This window comes from Desmodus rotundus, chromosome 12, assembly GCF_022682495.2.
Source record: "Desmodus rotundus isolate HL8 chromosome 12, HLdesRot8A.1, whole genome shotgun sequence".
NCBI lineage: Eukaryota > Metazoa > Chordata > Mammalia > Chiroptera > Phyllostomidae > Desmodus > Desmodus rotundus.
Window position 1 is genome coordinate 42,567,437 of NC_071398.1, and position 22,482 is coordinate 42,589,918.

General features: G+C 57.7%; 3 protein-coding genes across 3 annotated transcripts; all 3 read left to right on the forward strand.

Annotated features, from left to right (window-relative positions):
• Nucleotides 1-96: 96 nt before the first annotated feature.
• TOMM40 (translocase of outer mitochondrial membrane 40) lies at nucleotides 97-11,185 on the forward strand. The gene is made up of 10 exons (XM_024569527.3): nucleotides 97-190; nucleotides 286-565; nucleotides 1,274-1,341; nucleotides 1,780-1,872; nucleotides 3,236-3,337; nucleotides 3,418-3,523; nucleotides 9,004-9,126; nucleotides 9,252-9,328; nucleotides 9,444-9,546; nucleotides 10,588-11,185. The coding sequence occupies exons 2-10, from the start codon at nucleotides 292-294 to the stop codon at nucleotides 10,725-10,727; spliced, it is 1,086 nt and encodes a 361-aa protein (XP_024425295.2). The 5' UTR covers nucleotides 97-190; nucleotides 286-291; the 3' UTR covers nucleotides 10,728-11,185.
• A 1,891-nt stretch (nucleotides 11,186-13,076) lies between these two features.
• Nucleotides 13,077-16,077, forward strand: APOE (apolipoprotein E). Its single transcript, XM_024569395.4, has 4 exons — nucleotides 13,077-13,190; nucleotides 14,162-14,221; nucleotides 14,703-14,877; nucleotides 15,244-16,077. Exons 2-4 carry the CDS (start codon nucleotides 14,179-14,181, stop codon nucleotides 15,947-15,949), a joined length of 924 nt encoding a protein of 307 aa, XP_024425163.1. The 5' UTR covers nucleotides 13,077-13,190; nucleotides 14,162-14,178; the 3' UTR covers nucleotides 15,950-16,077.
• Nucleotides 16,078-18,864: 2,787 nt separating this feature from the next.
• Nucleotides 18,865-21,385, forward strand: APOC1 (apolipoprotein C1). Its single transcript, XM_024569517.4, has 4 exons — nucleotides 18,865-18,944; nucleotides 19,070-19,146; nucleotides 19,474-19,621; nucleotides 21,185-21,385. The coding sequence occupies exons 2-4, from the start codon at nucleotides 19,089-19,091 to the stop codon at nucleotides 21,243-21,245; spliced, it is 267 nt and encodes an 88-aa protein (XP_024425285.1). The 5' UTR covers nucleotides 18,865-18,944; nucleotides 19,070-19,088; the 3' UTR covers nucleotides 21,246-21,385.
• Nucleotides 21,386-22,482: the final 1,097 nt, after the last annotated feature.

The window sequence follows — 22,482 nt, forward strand, 5'->3', positions numbered from 1 at the left end:
GCTGGGGCTTCCATCCGCGACACCAATAGCAGGGCCAGGCTCTTAAGACGGTGGGCGGAACCTAGGGCAAGCTGAACCAATAGGCTATGTGGGGAGGGGCGATGGTGGTGGCGGCGGCGGCAGTGGGTTCGGTTGTGCGTGGCACACGGGGTGGGAGCGGAGCCCAGGCCGGGAACAGGCGCTGCTGCCAGTGAGAACCGGCGCCCAGAGCAGGGCGGGGGTTGGCTGGGGACTGGGCCTGGAGCGCTGGCCCTGACCTCCGCCCTCTGACCTTTTCCCTTGCAGGCGACCATGGGGAACGTGTTGGCCGCTAGCTCGCCTCCCGCAGGGCCGCCGCCACCGCCGGCGCCTGCCCTCGTGGGGCTGCCGCCGCCTCCGCCGTCTCCTCCGGGCTTCACGCTTCCGCCGCTCGGGGGCGGCCTGGGCTCTGGGACTGGCTCCGGCCGGGGTTCAGAACGGACCCCCGGGACTGCGGCCGCCAGCGCCACAGGGACCGCGGATGATGGGGCCTGCGGCTGCCTGCCCAACCCGGGCACGTTCGAGGAGTGCCACCGGAAGTGCAAGGGTGAGGGGCGAGGGACCTGCCGGGAGTGTGATGGCCGGTATCTCGGGGAAAAGGGGAGTACATGGAGACAACCTTGGGAATTGGCACCGACCTTTGGGATTATTTAACAGAGCGTTAGGAGTTGACGTTGGGACCGAATGGTGGAACGTCGGACTTGGAGCTTAGAACGATGGGATCAAATGGTGGAATCTCGGGATGGAATAGCATAGGAGTAGAGAAAAGCCTTAGGGAACCTCAGGAGCCTCAGGGATCAGCCAAGCCAGTCTCCTCATGTGATCGGCCAAGAAACTGAGGCCCAAGGTCACAGTGTCAGCAAGGGTCTGGTGTGGGTGGAAACCAAGGCTTCTGAATCCTGGCTTGGAATAACTGTGATAGCAAAAGTGTTGGAGATTTATTGACTGCTTTTCTGGCATTCAGTGTATATTAACTCGTTAAATCTTTGCAATGTTTGCATGTGGTGCATGTCATCTTACAGATGACAAGTTTGACAGAGATCAGGGAACTTAGCTAAAGGCATGCAGTAGTCGGTGGTGGCACTGGGATTTGGACGCAGGCAAAGGCTCTGGTTTGGGCCCCATCCATTAGGTATACTGCCGTGTTTCTGGTTGGAGACCCTGTGAGACATTCCGCTGTGGTTTCTTGGAGAAGGGAGGGCTGGGACGAGAGGTGGGTGTGTGTGTGGAGTGTGACAGCCTTTCTCTCCCTCAGAGCTGTTTCCTATTCAGATGGAAGGGGTCAAGCTCACAGTCAACAAAGGGTTGAGTAACCATTTCCAGGTGAGCCTTCTTGCCTCCAGAAGTCATCCCATCTATCCCCCTGCATCAGCACCTACAACCCCCTCACTCCTCCCTAAAGGGCCGGGCTCTTTGGTACTGGAGAAAACTCAGAGACACAGTCTCTGACTTCTCGGTGAGGGGGGCCAATGATAGTGTTTAGGGACCCAGAACCCAGAAATACCCCTTCCAGCATAACATCCAAAAGTGAAATGGCAGGTGCGTGGCCCTGCCCCCAACACATTCCTTCTCTTAAATCTAATCTAGTTAGGCCGAGTCTCCCAGTCTTCACCCCCTGCCCAGCCATAGAAGCTTGTCTTTCCCTCCTTGGTAGGTAAGCCCAGCAGACAGGTATCCCCCATCCGAGGCTGGAGGTGGGCTCCGCTGGGCGCTAGGGGGTGGCCTGCAGCCTCATGCCCACAGCCCTTCCTCTTCTCTCAGGTGAACCACACAGTAGCTCTCAGCACAATCGGGGAGTCCAACTACCACTTCGGGGTCACATACGTGGGGACGAAGCAACTGAGTCCCACAGAGGTGAGCTTCCTCTTGTCAGTTCATTCATTGTGTGACTCTTCTAACAAATACGTAGCCAACCACCAGGAGGCTTTGTCAGTAGGAGGCCAGAGCTATGGAGGGGGTTGTGAGGGGCGGGGCTGTGTCTCTCCAAGGTGCATTGGAACCTGGGTCATTCCTTCATCCTGAACCCCTCTGCCCAGTCCTGTGCTGGGGCAGGCTTTGACTGCCAAACTAGGCATTTGGACTTTCTCTAGGGGGCACTGGAGAGCCACGGACAGATTGAATTAGGGAAAAGGTCTGGTCAGGTTGATGCTTTAGAAATGTGGCTCAGGCTGTCATGCAGAGAGAGGTTAGGTTAGGGGAGTGGGGGCAAAACTGGAGGCCTGGAAGGAGGGTGGGGTTAGGGTTAGCTGGGACACTGAATTAGTTAAAATATTTCTTTCTTTTTTTTTTTTAAGATTTTATTTATTTAGTTTTGGAGAGGGAAAGGGGGGGAGAAACATCAATGTGTGGTTGCCTCTTGTGAGCCCCCCACTGGGGACCTGGCCTGCAGCTCAGGCATGTGCCCTGACTGGGAATCGAACTAGAGACCCTTTGGTTCACAGGCACACTCAAGCCACTGAGCCATACCAGCCAGGACTGAATTAGTTAACTATTTCCATTCAATAAATTTGCTTATCCAACAAGCATTCATTGTACCCCCATTCTGTGCCCAGCTCTGTGCTGGAGACCTAGCAGTGACTGAAACAGCTAACGTGCTGACAGTCTAGTGGAGAGAGGGAACAGGTCTGTTCCCAGAGAGTAACAGTCCAGGGGGTGGGCAGGCCTGAAATGGGTGAACACAAAGCCTTTAGGAGCCCAGAGGGGAGCCTCGTTCAGCCTAGGTGGTCGGGAGGGCTCCCTGGAAGTGGGGAGCCTCAATCTGAAGCTCGCTTTTTTTTTTTTTTTTTTTACCTGACTTTTCAAAAACTATATATATTTCTTCTTAATATATTTTACTGATTATGCTATTACAGTTGTCCCATTTCCCCCTTTTATTCCCCTTTGCCCTGCACACCCCCTCCCACCCACATTCCCTCCCTTTAGTTCATGTCCACAGGTTATACGTATAAGGTCTTTGGCTTCTCCATTTCCTATACTATTCTTAGCTTCCCCCTGTCTATTTTCTACCTACCATTTATGCTACTTATTCTCTGTACCTTTTCCCTCTCTCTCCCCACTCCCCCACTGAATTACCTCCATGTGATCTCCATTTCTGTGATTCTGTTGAAGCTTTCTGATTCTAAGCATCTCACCTGGGCCCGTCACTTGTTTACTTGTGTAATGCTAGGCCTCTGATCTCTAACTTCTAACCTTACCTAAGTTACTCTCTGCCTCATAGGCATTCCCCGTGTTGGTGGGTGACATGGACAATAGTGGCAGCCTCAACGCTCAGGTCATTCACCAGCTGGGCCCTGGCCTCAGGTCCAAGATGGCCATCCAGGTAAGTGGGAGTCGAGGCGGCAGCTCGCCCAGCCACCCTGAGCACCAGGCTGCCCTCACGCTCCCCTTCCTTCCCCACAGACCCAGCAGTCGAAGTTCGTGAACTGGCAGGTGGACGGGGAGTACCGGGGTTCTGACTTCACAGCAGCCATCACCCTGGGGAACCCCGACGTCCTGGTGGGTTCAGGTAAGAGGCGCAGGGCTTAAAGGGCAGTCACATTCCGGTCCCAACTTTACCGGCAAGTCCATCCCCTTCTCTGGACCTCCTTTCTGCCAAGAGATGGGCACGGGCAGAAGAGGTTTTGAAACATCAGGCAGCACAGCGTCATGGGTGAGAAAGCAGGTTCAAGCTCCGCTGCTGGCTGAATTGCGATTGTAGGCAGGTTCTGGCATCTGCCTCTGTGGGCGTCAGTTTTCTCGCCTCTAAAGCTGGGCCGCTCATGGGGTTGTTGAGTAGGTCACGTGAGTTCACGCGTGTGGCATGCGTCAAAGGGAGTCAGGCACGTAATAATGGGTGTCGAGGAGCTGAGCTGCCCCTATTGCTGTTCGAGGGGCTCTGGGGCTGTCCAACAGCACAGAGCAGGTCCCAGGGCAGCGGCTTCCACGGGCGGGGAGACCAGTGGTCTCCTCCCAAGTGCTGAGTGACATGTGGAGGCTGACGGGGAAAAGTCCCCTTTGGGTTGGCTGGGGGCGCGAACCACTGGACTTCTGTCTATATTTCTAGTCTCTCCAATAAGTACTTATTGACCGTGCGTGTGTATATTCTAGGCACGAAGGGTGAGGTGGTGAACAGAGAGTGATGTCAGCCCTCTGGGACTTCTTACCTGAGGGGGCAGACCCAATGAAAGTAGTAGGGAGAGAAATGAAGTCAGGTAATGGGGCTGTGCAGAAAGAGGGGGGGGTCTCAGGAGGGCAGAGTGGAGCCCCCAGAGAATGCCTCGGTTGGCGAGGATACGTGAGCAAAGACTGAGGGCTGGAGGGAGGGTGCCAAGCAGATGGAGGGCAAAGGAGCTTTTCAACCAAAGGAAACAGCCAGCGCAAAGGCCCTGAGGCAGGACCCTTTGCTGGGACATCAAAGGTTCTTACAGCTGAAGTACAGCGAAGAGGACAGTGGGTGTGGGTGATAGAAGCCCAAGGAGTCAGGGCCAAACCACACGAGGCTTTGTGGAAGCTTGGTCTTTGCTCTGTGTCGGGGGCCACCTGAGGTGTATGATAGGGACAGGGCCTGACTTGGCTTCTAACAGGACCCCTTGTGCTGACAGGTGAAGAACAGAGGACAAAGGGGGCGGTGGGGGGATGAGAATTGGTGGAATTGGGGTGTGCTCTGAGGGCGGTGCTGATGGGGTTTGCTGATGGAATGGCTGTGGGAGATAAAGAGAGGAATCGGGTGACTCCTGAGTGTTGGGCTTGAACAGCTGGAACGATGGAGTTGGTGATTCCGCATCTGCTCTGTCACGGAGAGGAGTGAGTGCGTGTGTGAAGAGGGAAGGCCCAGGGAGAGCTCCTACTTTCGCCTGCCCGAGACCAAGGAACCTTCTCAGAGGAAGAGGAGCTACCCTGGCAGGAGAAGGCAAGCAGCTGGAAAGTGCAAGGGAGAGGGAAGGGCTGTGTCATAAAATCCGGGAGACGGAGAAGCTGGGCGTGAGAGGTCTCCTAGGTGCCGCTTTTGTCGGGGGCGTCCCAGGAGAAGTGAAGGGCCTTGGGCAGGAAGAAACATTTTCTGTCCCTTTCTGGCCTCTGACGGCGGCGCTCCTCTGCTCACACACTCAGCGCGGGTGGACCATGAGAGTTTTTCTGACAGTTCCTGGAATGACTGTTTCTGCCCCAGGGCCTTTGCCCATGCTATCCCTGCTGCTTAGAATTCTTTTCTGCTTTCGACATGGCTGAGTGAATCTCAGGGCACACATCACCCTCAGGAAAAGCCCTTCCGTGACAAAAGTACACACGTGTTTGTGGTACCGCCTCGCCTGTCCCATGGTCTCTGTGGCGCCTCCATCTGAAATCATCTCACTCTTCACCTGTCTGTGTCCCGTGCTGGGGTGTCAGCTCTTTCGGGTCAGGGACTTGCTGCTCGCTCACCGCTGTGTGTCCAGCGCCTGGCACCTTGCTGGGGCCAGAATAGGTGCTCAGGAAGCGCTGAGCAAAGGAGTGATCGGTGTGATGGCAGGTCCCCGCTTTTCCCTCGGCCCATTGTCGGGCCCTAAGCGTGTCACGTGCATCTGCCCCTTCATTCAGTCGTCCTAGGCGCTGGGGGTACAGCAGTCGGCTCCCGGATCCTCTCAGGAGCCCTGTGGGGTGGGTGCTGCCACTGTCTCATCGGACCGAGGCCCGGAGGGGAGGCCCGGAGGGGAACCGCCTCCTGAAGGACTCAGTGAGTCAGACACAGAGTCCACGCTCTCCTCTGAGGTACTGGGCACCCCGCCCCGGCCCTCACTGAGGCTCGCCAGCAGCGTCCTTTTGTGCCCCCAACACTGGCCTCCAGGTTCCTCTTCCTCCCCTCAGACACTGATGGAAACAGGGCCTTTGGGGCCAGGTCCCTGTTGAGCACGCGACCAACGGACCATCGGCAGCTGGGACTCGGCCCCGGTGACTGCGCCCCTCAGCCCCTCAGTTCCCTCTCTGTTCCAAGGGCACAGCAGTGAGCGCCTCTGGATTCCGTGGGAGCGCGTCGTCCGTGCTGAGTTCCAGGCCAGATGTGTAGTTGGCGCTCGCAGTGCTGTGTCTCCACGCCGCCCCGCAACGGGCAGGGCGTCTGTCTTCGTGGCCCCCGTTTCACAGAGGAGTAAACCGAGGCTATCAGTTTTGGGGTGAAGTCAGTCGCTTGGGGTTACCCAGCGAGGAAGCAGAGGAGCTCGAATTTGAGTCACAGCCCGATTCAAGGTCCCGTGTTCTTACCCGGCTCCCTGCCCATGGGCTCAGCTCCTTTGGAGCCTCTGCTTCATTCTGAGCACCTGGTGTGTGCCCGCCCTGGGCAGGGCAGTGCTAGGGCACAGTGGGCCCCCACTTGCCTTGAAGGGCCCCCCTGGGCCAGAGGGAGGAACATTCACCTTTAAACAGGTGATCACACCGTGACTTTGTTGCTGTTGTGAGAAATCCTACGCAGCAAACATCCAGGTTGCCATGAGAACTTACAGCACGGTGGGCAGCTGTCTCAGCTGGCGCGACAGAGACCGATTCTCCAGCCTGGCCATGTCTAGTCCGAGGCAGAGTGAAGCGGGGCAGCGCTCAGGAGGGGGCTGAGTGAATGGGGTGGGGGTGTGGGGTGCAGGAATACGTCCTGTCGGGCTGGGGCCAAGAACCACCTTCCTTCAGGTGCTGCCCCAGCCTGAGCGTCCACCCCCGGTGTCTGCTCTTCCTGCTCCAGGTGACTCCCCCGAGGAATCCTGGTGTGGCCCCAGCTGAGTAGGGGAAAGGCCTGGGGCGGTAGCCCCAACCTGCCCCTGCCCAGCAGGTTTGGGAGGCAGATCGGCTGCTCTTTGCTCTCACAGACCTGTGACCCACTTTCTCTCCTCCTCTCGGGGTTTGGTGCTCCAGACCCTGCAGAACGAACGGCCCCCGGATGAGAGCTGCTGGTCTCAACAAAAGTCCCGGCCCCGGAAGCTCACGTGCCATGGGGGAGCTGGGTCTGGCTAATAGCCGTGTGACAAGAGAGAGCTGTGGGATTGCAGGAAGGGGTGACAGGTTTAGGAAAGAGGCCCTCAAGGAAGTGTATCCTGAGCAGCAAGTTGTTTGGCTCTGGGAGCAAGAGCATCCTGGGCCACAGTGACTGGGGAGCAGAGAAGGGGGTGCAGCATGGGAAGGAGCCTGTTCCCATGGGACACATGTGGGCGGGGAGAGAGACTTCAGCCACGGAGACCACACTCAGGCCTGAGTTCCCACAGACTCCATGCTGTGTTCTCGCTGATGGCAGGAGTCGTCTGGAGGCGGGGGACCAGGGCGCCAGAGTCCCATGTGGACGGTGGCTCTGATCCGGCAGCCTACTGGAGAGAAGTAGCCAAATGCACGAGATACTTCGGTGCGGGTGGTTAGCTAGCCAGACTAAGCAGAGGAAGGGAACACGGGGCAGGGGGACAGTGTGTGGCCAATGGCTCCGTGCGTTCATGCAGCCTTGATGCGAGTGTGGCCGGCTGTGCTACTGGAAGAGGTGGCTCCGTTTCCAAGCTGGGTCCGAGCCCCGTGGGGCCTTGCAGCTGTGCTGTGAGGAGCCAGGATTTTGGCACTGGGGAGCCATGGCAGGTTCTGAGCAGAGGGACAACAGGGTGTGGGGTTTGTGCTTTAGCAGGAGCTGTCTCGGTAAGTTGCTGGAGAGGGTGAGGCTAGGGTGGACCAGAGAGGAGGGTGGGGCTGGGGGAGCTAGAGGCAAGGCAGGCCCAGGAGGTTGGAAGAGAAGTTGGGGAGATATTCGGGGTCTCCCAACCCTCAGTCCCAGCAGTGGTCAGTGAGTCCCTTCGTGACTCTGGAGTCTAGCCAGTCACTTTTCCTTTGGGCCTCCATTCCCCTCAGTTGCATGAGTGGGTGATTCTGGCCAGGGGTGTGCTGGTGATGGTTTCACAGCCGGCCTGAGGGGTTGACTGTGTTGTCTGCTCGTTGGAAGAAGAAATGTGCACAGTGGCTCGCGTGGGCCCAGAGTGGCCAGCTCCAGGCCATCCAGGAGACACTGCCAGGGTTCTGGCCACAAGCCCCCAGCCTCTCTCAGCCCCACTGGCAGCCCCCTCCCAGGTGCATCCACCCTTGGTCGGGCCCCTCAGCCAGTCTGAGTCTGTGCGTCTGATGTTCTTGGAGAAGCAGCATCTTTGCTCCTGCCCCATCCTGTCCCTGTCTGTCCCCGCCTTCCCCTTTCTTGGGGTCTTTCTCTTTCTTGATGGGTCACATGACCTCAGCCTGTCTCTGCTCAGTCTTGGTAGGTTTCTCCCCAGAGGATCTTACGTTCCTCTTTTCTTAGGTTGTCTGTTCCCCTGTCCCTCCCTCTGCATCTCCCACTCTGTCTCCCCCCCACCCCCCAGCTTCCCTACCTGTGAGATCACGTTTGTGGCAGCTACCCTCCTGGGTTCTGGAGACAGGCATGAGTTCAGGAATTCAGCCCCGCAATGGAGATGCTCTGTTAGCAAGCACTCACAGGACCCTCTGGGTGTCCCCGCTGCCAAGAGACAGAAGCTCGGTCCTAGGGATCACTGAGCCCTGGGCACGCTCCGTACACCGTGCCCACGTCCTTCCCCTAGGCTCCCTTGCAGAGAAGTGACGCTGGTGGCCCGCGATGACTCCGCCGGCGAGTGGTAGGGCTGCAATTTGAACCCCTGCCATCTAGCACCAGAGGTGCGCTCTCCCTGACCCTCCCCTCCTGCCCCTCTCAGAGGCAGAGTGGGTCACATATTTTGTGACCATGGGTGAGTGACTGAACGCCCTCGGCCTCCTCTGTGAATGGTGGCGACTGAACGCCAGCTACACAGGGTCGAACAGACCAGACGAGGCCCAACGGGGCCTGGGGGCTGACCTTGGAACCCTGTGAGCTCCCCATCAAGAAGCAGGTGTGGGAGGCCTGGGGGCAGGCCCTGAGCCTCCGGCAGGGGCCCACCTTCCAGGCTGCCTGGAGCAGGAATCCAGCCCAGCACCCTGGCCGGGCAGACGCTGACCACCGAGCCCAGGTAACACCCTGCCTCTCGCCTGCAGGAATCCTCGTGGCCCACTACCTCCAGAGCATCACGCCGTGTCTGGCCCTGGGCGGAGAGCTGGTCTACCACCGGCGGCCTGGGGAGGAGGGCGCCGTCATGTCTCTCGCTGGGAAATACACGTGTGAGCCTGGGCCCACGGGTTGGAGCAGGGGCTGGGGCTTGGGCTCCTGGGTCTGAGGGAGGGGGCGCCTGGGTTCCCAAGTCCCCTTGGCGACCTGTCCCCACCCCCACCCTGCTCTCTCACAGTGAACAACTGGCTGGCAACAGTGACGCTGGGACAGGCGGGCATGCACGCCACGTACTACCACAAAGCCAGTGACCAGGTGAGGGCCAGGGACCGGCCGTGCGGGCGCACTGCCAGACTGCGGGGCCAGGGGCTTGTGTGCCCTGGAGTCTAGTCCGAGAAGCTGACTGTGTGTTGTCCCCTGGCCCCCCCAGCTGCAGGTAGGCGTGGAGTTTGAGGCCAGCACACGAATGCAGGACACGAGTGTCTCCTTCGGGTACCAGCTGGACCTGCCCAAGGCCAACCTCCTCTTCAAAGGTACAGGCCTCAGTTTCCCCACCTGGGAAACAGGCTGAGAGGTGACTCCACTCTGAGTGGGTGTAGGTCACAGGAGATGGTGAAGGGCAGCGTGCCAGAACTCTGGAGGGCCTCCAAATTACCTGGGGGCCTGGGCCCTGGGCTCTGCACCTACCATGTTCCCTCCACACCTCCACCAGCCGCCCTCTCCCATCCCTGCACTCTGCCCTCTTTTCTCTTTTCCCAAAAGTGGGAGGTAACTTGGAGCATAGCCAGCTCACCCCACTCACCCCACGTCAGTGGAGACGAGGCTCCCGGAGGCTGCACAGTTGCTGCCGGGTCCAGAACTGCCTCCCAGGCTGACTGCCTCTAGTCCTCTGTCCGGTCTTGGGTCTTCTCAGACCCCAGTGGTTCTCAGGTTTAGGGGGTGTGAAGACCACCCCCAAAGGCTGCTTCTGTCAGCCCAGGGCAGGACTTCTGACAGTAACAAGGCCCCCGGGGGGGTGGGCGGTGTAGGGGCGGGTCACCTCTGAAAGCTTCCAGCCCTGCTCTCCAATCAGCCCAGTACAGAGGCGGTGTTGGGGTTCCAGCTCTGCCCCCATGTGGGGTCGGCTCTGGGCACGTGCATATCTGTCAGACTCTGGCAAATAATCCCAAGAGGACATTGCGGTCATTCAGCAGATGCTGAGCATCCACTGTGCCCAGCCTTGTGCCAAGGGTGCTGGGGACAAGCTGTCTTCGCAGGGGTCACAGTAGGAAGGATAGACCCACCCCCAGGGAAGGAGGACCTGGGGTGGTCAGGATTGGCACGGCGGGGCCCACGGGGTGGCGGAGGGCTCTCCAGAGGGTTCGGCTCACTGAGCTGAGAGCCGGAGGGAAGTGAGCTGGTCGCTCCCAGGGCTGAAGTCCTTGGGTGCAAGAAGAGGTTTCTGGGCACAGAGGTCACGGGTCTGGAAGCCGGTGGTCTGACTGGTTGTGTCTGAGGTGGCCTGGAGGGCATAGGACTCCGCAGAGGTAGTGGGAAGTCGGCATCCGGCTCTCAGCACAGCTGTCTGCCCACAGGCTCCGTGGACAGCAACTGGATCGTGGGCGCCACGCTGGAGAAGAAGCTCCCGCCCCTGCCCCTGACGCTGGCCCTCGGGGCCTTCCTGAATCACCGAAAGAACAAGTTCCAGTGTGGTTTTGGCCTCACCATCGGCTGAGCCCCTCCTGGCCCCTGCCTCCCACTCCCTCCTGCCTTCAGATCCAACCTCCCCCTCCCCCTGGCACGGAGGGGAGACCTAAGCCTCCCTTCCTCTCCCTTCCCTCCCTCCTTGGGGGTCAGGAGGAGCAGCAGAAAGGAGGGGACTCATCGCCCCAGCGGCTGAGAGGGGAATTCTGGAACTGTGGGTACTTCAGCATTCAGAGCACCAGGGATGCGGTGCCCCGAGGGCCTGGAGTCCTGAAGAGGTTCCGGAATTGAGGAGCACGCCAGATGCTGAGCGCCGGGGGAGAGGCGGCCAGACAACCTCAGGGAGGTGTTGGGGCATCCCCACCCCCCCCCCAAAGGACCCTGGGGCCCAGCCCCAAGGGGGCAGCAAGAAGAGGAGCTTCCCTATCCCTGGTCAGCCCCCACCCACTTTCCCATCCACTCCTCGGTATAAATCATGTTTATAAGTTATGGAAGAACCGGGACATTTTACAGAAAAAAAAAAAAAAGCAACAACAAAAAATATACATGAAAAAAAAAACCTGAATGGGGGGCCTGGTTTTCCTATCTGCTCCTTTTTTATTCCATCCTGCCTGGTCTTCCCGCAGTGGCCAGTAGGGGGTGCTACGGGGCTGGAGTATGAAAGGGTGAGGTGGAAAGAGTCCCTTCTGACTGCTGCCTGGAGCCCAACTTGGGGAGGGGAAGGGCCTAGCACAGGATCACACAGGCCAGGAGGGTGTGGCCTGGCCAGAGTAGCTGCAGGGGACCGGCCGCTGAGCTGAAGCTACTGGGGTGGCAGGCTGGGACTCCCGGGGGGTTTCCCAGGTTCCTAAAAAGGGCAGGGATGCCAGGATGTTAGAACTTAACTTCTGATCGGTCAGGGCTTCCAGAAGTTTCACGAAGAATGTAAGCACCTGGGAAGATTTCAGAATCATTGTGGCTGACGGGAGAATGAGTTGAGTGTAGGACTCCTGGGCAGGGGGAGGGGTGGAGGCTGCCCGCCTGTGTCTCAGGTATCAGATGCTGGGGAGGAGGGGGGATCAGTTGGCCTATCTCGGGCTCAGATAGACACCCTGGACTCCTCCAGATGGGAACTGAAACCCTGCCTGCCACCCACACACGTAGCCAGGGTTTGGGGAGGAAGGCTGCTGGGCAGAAATGAACCCCTGTGGCCTAGAGAAGCCACAACACCCGCGCCCTGTCGGCACCTTTTGAGACCAAACAGGCCTGGCTGGCGGGGAGGCTCCCTTCCTGGGACCAGGCATCTGGCCTCCCCTGACCTCATGGAGTCAATCCAGCACCTCCTCCACTTCTCCCTGTGTGGCCTGGCCATCCCCCTCCACTCGACCTGGGGAAACAACAGCTGGATTCAAGTAGGAGCGGCTAGGGAGGTGACTCTGTTGGATCATTCATTGTGGCCAATCCGGCAGCCAGATCTAACATAGGGCCCCCTGGGTGCCGAGGGTGTTCTCTGTACTTCACGCATAGAGAACAGCAGGCTGTCGATCTCATTTCCTCCATTGTCTTATAACATGGAGATGCCATAGGGACCTAACTCTTGTGTATATCTACTAGCCCCTGGTAAATCTGGCTTCGTTAAACGTTTTGCCACAGTTTCAAGGGCCATGTATCGACAAGTTGAAGTGAGGACTTAACCATAGCTTCTTGCATCACTGAACAATGGTGCAAGCGCAGCTATTTCCCTGATTTTGTGGACCAGGAAACTGGATGTTCAGAGAGGCTTGGTCATTTGCCCAAGGTCACACAGATGGCAACTCACAGAGCCCGGATTCAGGCTGGGCAGTTTGGTTCCAGAGTCTCCAGTGCTACCCAGGCAGCACAAACACTCCAAGCCCTGTGGAAGGCACCATGTTCGGGCAGCTCCTGGAATCCGCAATGCTTGTGTTGGACTTCTAAGTCACAGATTCAGACAGGGGCTCAGAGAGGGGCTCGTCTGTGCCCACTCTCACAGCCAGAGAGGCAGCTAAGATTAAGACCCAGGTTTCACTCTCAAAGCCTAGGCAGATGCATTACACTGTCCCCAACCCCTCCCATTTCATTTCTGCCGTGGGTTCCCTTCTCCCTCTGACCCGGGAATCCAAGCCTCCAGCCCCCTCCTTTGACTCAAGTGTCCGGCCCTCAGCCCCCTCTCCAAATTGTGTTCGTCCAGTGGCTTGCCTGTCCCTTCCCCTCCCATGCCCAGCCCCCTTCTGGAGGGCGCCTGAGTTACTGGGTGAGATGTCACCTCCCCTCATGGGGGCTGGGGGCGTCACAGGGCCTCTGAGTCCCACCTCCTTTCCCCTCCCTGCTGTGTGAAGGGGGTAGAACAGCCCACCTCGTGACTGGAGGCTGGCCCAGCTTGTCCTTGCCCTGGAGGAGTGGGCGGGGCAGGGGGAGCCCTATAATTGGAGGAGTCTGGGATCCCTGAGTCCTACTCGGCCAGAGCGGAGGCGAAAGACTGGTTGTCCGGGAGCTGGTGAGAAGCAAAATTGGGGGCACAGAGACCAACTCAGGGCTGCTGTAGTAGTAGGGGACCAGCGGGGGAGGATGAGGTGACTGAACTATGCCCCGAGAGTCAGAAAAAAAAAGCAGGAGCTGGGAATGAGGCTGGAGGCTGCGACCTTGGGTGGGTGGGGCACAGAGACTTCCTGTCCTGACTGGGCTGGAAGGGCTAGAGAAGAGACTCCGGAAAGCGTATGGACCTGTGAAAGAACCAGATGAGCCACAGCAACAGCCCATGAATGGTCACCCACTTATTGAGCACCTACTGGGTGCCCCCTGCGTCCTCAGATCTCCATTAACTGGAGGCTCGGAGGGAAGTGGTGGGGTAGCCAGAACATTGACTGAGGGAGGGCTTTTAAATGAGGGTTGGACGTCGTTCTGCAAACTGAAAGGTCGTCGGTTCCATCCCGGTCAGGGCACAAGCCTGGGTTGCGGGCCAGGTCCCCCTGTTTGGGGCGTGCGAGAGGCAACCGATCAATGTTTCTCTTGCACGTCATTGTTTCTCTCCCTCCCTTCCCCTTTCTCCAAAAAATAAATAAATAAAATCTTTTAAGAAAAATACATGAGGATTAAATTAGCTAATATGTGGAAGATGGCTCTTAGAAGTGAAATTGGAGCCTAGAATGTGGAGGTAGAGTGCAGAATGTGAGACTGGAATTTAGAATGCCCAGCTGGGGCTCACTTAGAACTCCGGGAAGAGGGGTGAGTGGAATTTGAACCCTGGGAGAGGGGGAAGGAATTTTGGCCGGGAGGCCGACCTGGGGATGAGGAGATAAGAGAAGACAATGAGGGTGTTAGACATTGGAGGGGCTGCTAAGTGTTTGTGGCGGGATTAAGATGATGCAGATCTGGGGCTGAGGCTTTGAAGGCCTGGACCCAGTGGGTGGGGCTTTGGGTGGGAGGAGTCGCCACAGGCTATTGATTGACAGTTTCTCCCTTGGCCAGACTAACCTGCTCTGAAGATGAAGGTTCTGTGGGCTGTGTTGGTGGTCACACTCCTGGCAGGTATGAGGTGGAGTTTGCTCAGGTTCCCTGCCCCTCCCCCTCCCATCCTCACCTGTACCCTCTGACCCGTTCCATCCCTGTGTCCCTTCTTCTGCTGCTTTCTCTCCTCCTTGAGAAGAGGCCGGGGTCTGAGGCCTCTCCTGGCAGTTGCTGGCTCTGAGCAGCCGTGTTACTCTCTCTGGACCTCAGTTTTCCCATCCTTAAAATGGGAGTTGTAGCAATTTCTAATGCATCGTGGTCAAGCAGGCAGTGAGCATGCCAGCAGAGTCCGCTGCGGGTTGTCTTTGTTCTCCATCGCCTCAGCATGGAGCACACACAGGCACCCAGCAAATATGTGTCGGGAGAGGACACAGGCTGGCCGTCCTTCCACCCCCTCCCTGCCCACCAGTGCTCTAAAGAAGCACACCAGCATTTGTGGAGCACCTGCCGTGTGCCTGGAGAGGGCAGAGGGCCTTCACAGCTGTGAACGGGTTCCACGCAGGATGCCAGGCCGATGTGGAGGAGGTGAAGCTGGGGCAGGAGCCCGAGCCATGGCAGGGCAACCAGCCCTGGGAGCAGGCACTGGGCCGCATCTGGGATTACCTGCGCTGGGTGCAGACGCTGTCTAACAAGGCGCAGGAGGAGCTGCTTGGCACCCAGGTCACCGAGGAATTGACGTGAGTGCCCCCCGCCCTGGCCCCTCGCCCTCTTGGTGGGCAGTTCCTTCTGGACTCCAGGCTTCCACTGGAACTCTTAGGGGGATCTTTTCATCTTTGGCTTCCTCTTTCTATTTTGAACTCCTGGCTTTAACTCTCTCTGATTCTTTCTCAGCCCTTCCTGTCTCTGGCATGTTCCTTCTTGTTTCCCGGCATCATTGCAGCCACTCTGCTCACCTCCGTTCCTGTCTGTCTCTGTCTCCTCCTCTTGGCCTGTCCTCTTTGGGTCTGCCTGCCTCTGTCCCTGACGTCTTGCCCTCCTCCACCGCATCTTCCAGCCTGTTTCTGTCTCCACACACACCTCCCTTCCGCCCTGTCCACCTGCAGAGTGTTGATGGATGACACCGTGAGGGAGTTGAAGGCCTACAAGGAGGAGCTGGAGAAGCAGCTGGGCCCCATGACCCAGGAGACGCATGCCCGCCTGTCCAAGGAGCTGCAGGCGGCGCAGGCCCAGCTGCAGACGGACATGGAGGACTTGCGCACCCGCCTGACCCAGTACCGCAACGAGGTACAGACCCTGATGGGCCAGAACATCGAAGATGCTCGGGCCCGCCTGGCCTCCCAACTGCGCAAGCTGCGCAAGCGGCTGCTCCGCGACGCTGAAGACCTGCAGAAGCGCCTGGCCCTCTACCAAGCCAGGGCCCGCGAGGGTGCAGAGCGCGGGGTCAGCGCCATCCGCGAGCGCTTTGTGCCGTTGATGGAGCAAGGCCAAGAGCTGGCCATCACTGCCAGCAAGCCACTGCGGGAACAGGCGGAGGCGTTGGGCCAGCGGCTGCGCGGAAAGCTGGAGTCGGTGGGCAACCAGGCCCGTGACCAACTGGACGACATGCGCGATCGGATGGAGCAGTTCCAGGCCAAGGTGGAAGAGCAGGCCAACCAGATGCGCCTGCAGGCGGAGACCTTCCATTCCCGCGTCAAGACCTGGTTCGAGCCCCTGGTGCAAGACATGCAGCGCCAGTGGGAGGAGCTGGTGGGAAAGGTGCAGTCAACCTTGGGCACCAACTCGCCCCCCGTGCCCCAGGAAAATCAATGAGTGCCCGCTGGCCATGCTGGCCACACGGCCTGGAAGACCCCACTCCTGCCACTCCTCCCCCTGCATCTCGTCCCCACTGCCCACCTGGTGGGCCCTGGCTTAATAAAGTTTAAGCAAGCTTCACAGCAGTGGCTGGGCGTCTGAGTGTGATTTCTCACAGCCCCAGCCTCGGGTCTCCTTCTCGGCTCTCGGTTCAGCTCGCGGTTCTCAGGCCCCGCCTCCTGCCTGTGTACGCACCTATTTCTTTGCTCTACTCTGTCTCTGCTTCCTTCTGCCCCTTTCTGAGGTCTTTACCGTTCTCTGTCTCTGCTTCTCTCTGCCGCTCCCTCTTTCTCCTCTGCCTCTTTCCATGCTGTCCCTGCGGGGAGACGAGGTTCTGGAACAAATCTGCCCCTGAGTGCAACCCCGCAGTTGCCCCTGACTACCATGGGTGAAAGCAACATCTCTGAGCCTGCGTTGGCGCAGCTTGGTCCTACCTGCTTCACAGGGTTGCAAGGGCTCAGAAGTCCTGAGTCCGCTGCCATTATTAAGCCATTTTTATTTTTCCCACTCATTTCCCCCCCTTTTTCCATCCAGTCTTTTTTTTTAAGATCTTATTTATTTTTCGAGAGAGGGGAAGGGAGGGGAAAAAAGGGAGGGAAACATCAATCGGTTGCCTCATATGAATTCCAACCCTGACCAGGGACTGAACCTGCAACCCAGGCCTGTGTCCTGACCGGGAATCGAACCTGTGACCTTGCACTTTGCAAGACAACTCCCAACCCACTCAGCCACACCAGTCAGGGTTCCATGAGGTCTTATCTGCTTCTGCCTCCCCCCCCACCCCCCCCCCCCACCCCGTCTCGGCCTCTGTCCTGCTCTTACTGAGAGGCTTCATTTTTCTGCCCTCCTGTTTTCTTCCACCTCTATCTCATTTCTCCTCCCCCAGGTTGCTCGTGCCCCAGCCCAGCTTTTGTTTTTTTTCCCCTTCCTCCTCCACAAGGGTTCGTGCTCTCTGCCAACCTGTTGCACTCGAGCCCTCTGCCTTTCTCCTTCCCTCTGGGTTCACAAGTCCCTTCATCCTGAGCTGTGCTTCCTTGTCCCCTACCCTCATTCTCATTCCTTCTCTCCTGGTCACTGGGTCCTGGCTGGACAGAGAAGGGAGGGGAACCTCACGGGAGGATCTGCACAGCCCCCTGGAGTGCAGGGCTGGGAGACTGAGTTGGGAGTTGACAGACGGCTGAGGGTTAAAGTCCCGGATGGAGCTGCAGGCACTCTCCTCCCCCACCCCCTGGGTTCTCCGAGGAGGGCCAGGGCTCACGCCACAGGGGACAGCAACAGGGCTTGAGCTTGTGTCTCTCTGCAAGGGAGCCTGCGTTTCTTGACTCACCAAGAGCTGAGCGAGGAGGGGAAGGGTCCCTGGGCTCAGGCAGGGGACCTAGTCCCAGCCAAGCTTGCCGCTGGTGTATCTATTGTACTGTGTGCCCTGGGGCTGGGGCTGAACCCTCTTACAGCCTCGGTTTCCCCAGATGGCAATGAGGGAGGCACCATCAGCCGTGCCCTCCACTTGAAGAGATGCATTTTGAATTCTCACGCGTGAAGACGTCTGAACAGAGACCTGCCCCGGCCTCACTGCAGCCCCAGTCAGTTCTAAGAGGTGGGGCAAGGGCTGGGAAGGAGTTTCAGGGAGACAGAGGCTGGCAGCGGCTGCTGTGACACAGAGACTGACCCCAGTAGGAATCTGGGGAGACAGCCTGGAGTCTGGGAAGAGGAGGGACAGAGAGCACACCCACACTTAGCCTTTGAATATTCTTGACGGAGCCTCAGTTTCCCCATCTGTAACCAAACCCCTCTATAGCTGAAGTGAGGATGAGATTGAAAAAGCGAAGTTGTTCTATTCTTGGGGTAGGGGGGGGTGGGGAGGGGAGCAGACATTTGGGTGCATGTCTGGGGACAACCAAGCTCACGAGGAAAGCAGATGTCTGGGAAGACAGCCGGGGGCTCACAGGGACTGGAAGCTGCTGAGTTGGCCAGAGGGGTGTTGCAATCCCGCCAGGGTCGGGCCCCTGTGTCTCTTTCACAACCACCCGCCCCCACTCCCAGGCTGACGCGTGGTTGTGGGGGCACAAGGCCAACCAACCTAGAGTCTGGGGCCTGGGGCCACCCTCCCCTGGGCTGCCAGAGGTCACTGGCGGTCAAAGGCAGCGAGAAGAAGGGAGGAAGCACTGGACTGCAGCCCTGGGGGATGGATGTAGTGCTGGGAGAGGAGAGGGTTGAGGGGGGTGGGGTTGGTGCCGGGAGGCCGCGGAGAGGAGGGGGTGAAGAAGTGCAGATGGAGTATGTGCAGGGGCCCCTGAAACTTGGAGAGTGGTGGGGGCAATGGAAACTTGTGGGGTCCTGGTGGAATGCATGAAGGGGCGCACATGGGGAGCCTTGCACATGAGGCTGTGTGCTTTAGGCCGACTGAAAAGACCCCTCCCTAAAAGAGGGATTGGGAACTGTGAAGTTAGGACCCCAGAAAGGGTTCAGAGAGGCCTGACATGCCCCCAGATGCAAGCAGATAGGGGCTCGAAGGGCTAGTCTGAACGTGAGAGTGGAGGAGTGTGGGGGGCCCAGGGACGTGGAGGCAGAGTTGTTTGAGGTTGCTAAGAAGGGGGAGGGGATGGAAGAGGTGGCCTGGGGACACACTGTGAACTGAGTTACTCAGTAACAGATTGACTGACAGACCCCCTGACGCCAGGAGAACGTGTTAGCAGGAGGGGAAGGGCCAAAAGCCCAGGCCGAGGCCCCCCCACTGTCAAGCTAAGGGACTTGCCTGTGCCCCACCTGACCCCCAGCTCCACAGCCAGGGACGTCAGAGGAAAGGGTGGGTGGGCACAGGGAGGCAGGCATCAAGGGAGGCTCAGGGGGAGGGAGATTAACCTGCCCCGCCCCCTCCCCCGCCGATAAAGGGCCGGCCAGGCCAGGCCAGACTGGGACCTGCTGCACTTGCTCTCCCTTCCAGCGACTGATTCAGGTTGGTGCTCCGTAACCCAGCGGGACCCTCCGCACTCACCAAGGGCACAAGAAAGGAGGTGAAGGAAGCTCGGGGGAGGAAGGAGGGGCACCACTGCTCACCCCCATCCCCACCTCTGCCTGCAGATACCCCTGTGGCCCAGCCATGAGGCTCCTGCTGTCGCTCCCGGTCCTGGTGGTGGTTCTGTCGATGGTTTTGGAAGGTGAGAGTGGGTGGGAGAGGAGAATCTGGGAGTTTGAGATTTGGGAGCATGAAGCTGGCCGTGGGCCTAGGGGACCCTCACGAGCTCTGGGGCCCCTCTGGTGCCTTGGCTCCCCTATTGCCCACTGACCGACCCCCACGACCACCTGGCCAGGTGGCTCTCCCCAAGGCAGTCCAGCCGATGGCAATACTCAGCTGGAACACCACCTGGTCGCTCCAGTGCCCTCCCCATTCTAACACTGAGATCCCCGAGAATCACATCCCTGGAAGCTCATCCAAAGGGCTCCCAATACTGAAACAGTTGCGCTCCTGCTCCTCTTTCCGGCAGGCCCAGCTCCAGCCCAGGCCGCCCCAGACTTCTCCAGCACCCTGGAGAGCATCCCGGATAAGCTGAAGGACTTCGGAAGCACCGTGGAGGAGAAATTCCGGGCAGCCATCGACCATGTCAAACAGAGCGAAATTCCTAAGAAGACCTGGTTAGGAAGGACCCTTCCCGGGGAGGGCGGGGGTATCAATGGGAAAACCTACAAAATCCTTGTGGCCACACAGCTGGATCTCAGGGTGCTCAGACTTGGGGCACAGGCTCCCTGACTCCCCCCACCATCCAGCCACTGTAGAGAGATGGCCCTGAGCGGTAGTGAAGGACCCAAGCTTGGCGGGGGTGGGGGGGGGGGTGGTGCCTGACAGGCCCATAGGCTGCCAGAGACTCTTCTCCCTACATGACCGTGAGCCTCAGTTTCCTCAGCTGTAAAATGGACGGATCTGGAGGGAGGTAAACTGGAGCACTTGCACAGCTCCTGGGAACGCTCGGCACAGCCTTTAACCGCCAGTGGCTCCCCTTGGTGAATTAGAGAATCATTTATTCATGAGCAAATATTTGTTGAGCATCTGCTAAGTGCCAGGAGCTGTTCCAAAGTGGGGAATAATATTGACGAACAACATACATAAAGTCCCCGCCAACAAGATCTGACATTCTGGGGGGCAGGCGAGAGTAGGGAGAACAGACGCTGAATTGGTGAATTCCCAGGAGGTGAGTCCAGCTAGAGCTAAGCACTGAGAAAACAAACGTGGTGGGAATAAACCACCAAGCACTGGAGAGGGGCTTTTGTAGGCTCGGTGACTGGTTCTTTTCTGAAGAGAAAACACGTTTTTTTATTTTTTATTTTAATTTTTATAGCAGACATCTATAATGGTCTCACTTTTTAAAGTTAATTAATTAATTAATTAATGTATTTAATCCTCACCCAAGGATATGTTTATTGACTTTTAGGGAGAGAGGAAGGGGGGGGAGAGAGAGAGAGACATCAATGTGGGAGAGAAACATCAGTCGGGGAATTGAACCCCCAACCTTTCGGTGTACAGAATGACGTTCCAACCAACTTAGCCACTTGGCCAGGGGAGATCCATCCCTGGCCGGGTAGCTCAGTGGGTTAGAGCGTTGTCCCAATACACAGAGGTTGTGGGCTTGGTCCCTCCCTGGTCAGGGCACATACAAGAATCAACCGATGAATACATCACTAAGTGGGACTACAAACTGATGTTTCTCCCTCTCCCTCTCCCTCCCTTTCTCTCTCTTTCTTAAAATCAATCAATCAATAAAAAGGTTAAAATATAAATTGAGATGCAATGATTAGGAAAATCCAGCCAGGCTGAGATTTAGAAATTTAGAAAAAGTGTTTCCTGTGGAGGGTGGGTGCCAGGGTCCTGAGGCAGGAAGATCTGCAGATAACCAGGGGGAGGGTGGCGTTTCCTGCTAGGGAATCCGCCTGGACAAAGGCAGGGGTTCTGGAAAGTGCCCTTGAGTGAACAGAGGACAACTAGGGCATGAGCAGGCTTAGAGAAAGGGTTGGTAGCAAGAGATGGCAGGCCTTGAAGCCCAGGCCAAGGCAAAGGGTTTTGACTTTAAGGAGCTTTGGTGCATCTGGGAAACCAAGGCACAGAAGTTGGGCCACCCACAGACGGGGGAAGCCCTGGGTGGGATCTGGGCATCCTGGGAGAGATGACACAGTGACACACCCCACCCCCGTCTCTCCCCACAGGTCCTGGCTTTCCGAGACATTCAGCAAAGCAAAAGAGAAGATCGAAAGTACCTTCTCCTGAACACCAGGGGCGTTGCCCCTCTCCTCTGTGGCTGTGTCTGAGGAGGGGGCTCTAAAATTTCCCACACCCCCCGACCCCTGTACCGAGGACTTTCTCCATAATGTCTCATGTCCTACCACCAATAAAAATCCTATAAAGAATTCTGAGTGCTTTTTTCCTGTGGGACAGGGGCGATGGGACAGGGTGGGGGTGAGGGTTAAGAAGAGAGAGAAGCAGAACTCAAGTGCATTATTGCTCATTCTCTGTGCTGAGGACTCTGCACTCCGGGATCTCCAGAGCATCCTCACGAGAACCTTGTGTGCTGGGCCCTAGGAATCTCATGAGGGCACTGAGGTCTGGAGAAGTGAAGTTACTTGTGCCAGGTCACACAGCCAGGAAGCGGAGACCTGGACCCCCAGCCTGGGGCATATAGCTCTTCCCCAGTGGGCTGCCCGAGACCAGGGACGGGGGTGATTCACCACGGCACACACAGCAGGTGCTCATTGCGCTTTCAGGGGGTAACGCAGGAGGATCTGGAAGAGAGTCAGGGTAGGACATGGGCTAGAGCCCTGCAAGACAGCCACACAGTGCCCCACCCTCCAAGTCTCAGCATGAGGTCCCCTCCTCCAGGAAGCCCTCCTTCACCCCTGGGCTGAGTCACACACCTGTGTCCCCACTCTGCCCAGTCTGGCTTGTCACTGTCTGGTGATGGTGTCTCCCTCACTGGACTTTGAGCCCCAAGAGGACAAGGCCAAGGCTGTCGTCACCATCGTGTCCCCAGGACAGGGCACAGTGCAGGGGCTCGAAAATATTTGGTGAAACGAGTATGGTCAGTAGAAAGAAATTAAAAATTCAGTTTTCACAAAACCCCACTGAGGTAGCTGCTGTCACTGACCCTGTGTTTCTGAGGGAGAGATAGATTCAGAAGGCCACAGTCCCTTGTGCGACATCACAGACCAGCGTGGATTGAACCCAGGTGAGTGTCCCAGGGCCACATTCTTTTTCTTTTTTTTTAAAGATTTTATTTATTTGCCCTGGCTGGTGTGGCTCCGTGGATTGAGTGCTGGCCTGCAAACCAAAGGGTCACTGGTTGCCTGGGTGATCCTTTCTCTTTCTCCTTCCTTTCCCCTCTCTCTAAAAATAAATAAATAAAATCTTTATTTAAAAAAATGTTTTATAGATTTTATTTATTTTTAGAGAGAGGGGAAGGGAGCAGGGTAGAGAGGGTAAGAAACATTGACGTGTGGTTGCCTCCTAT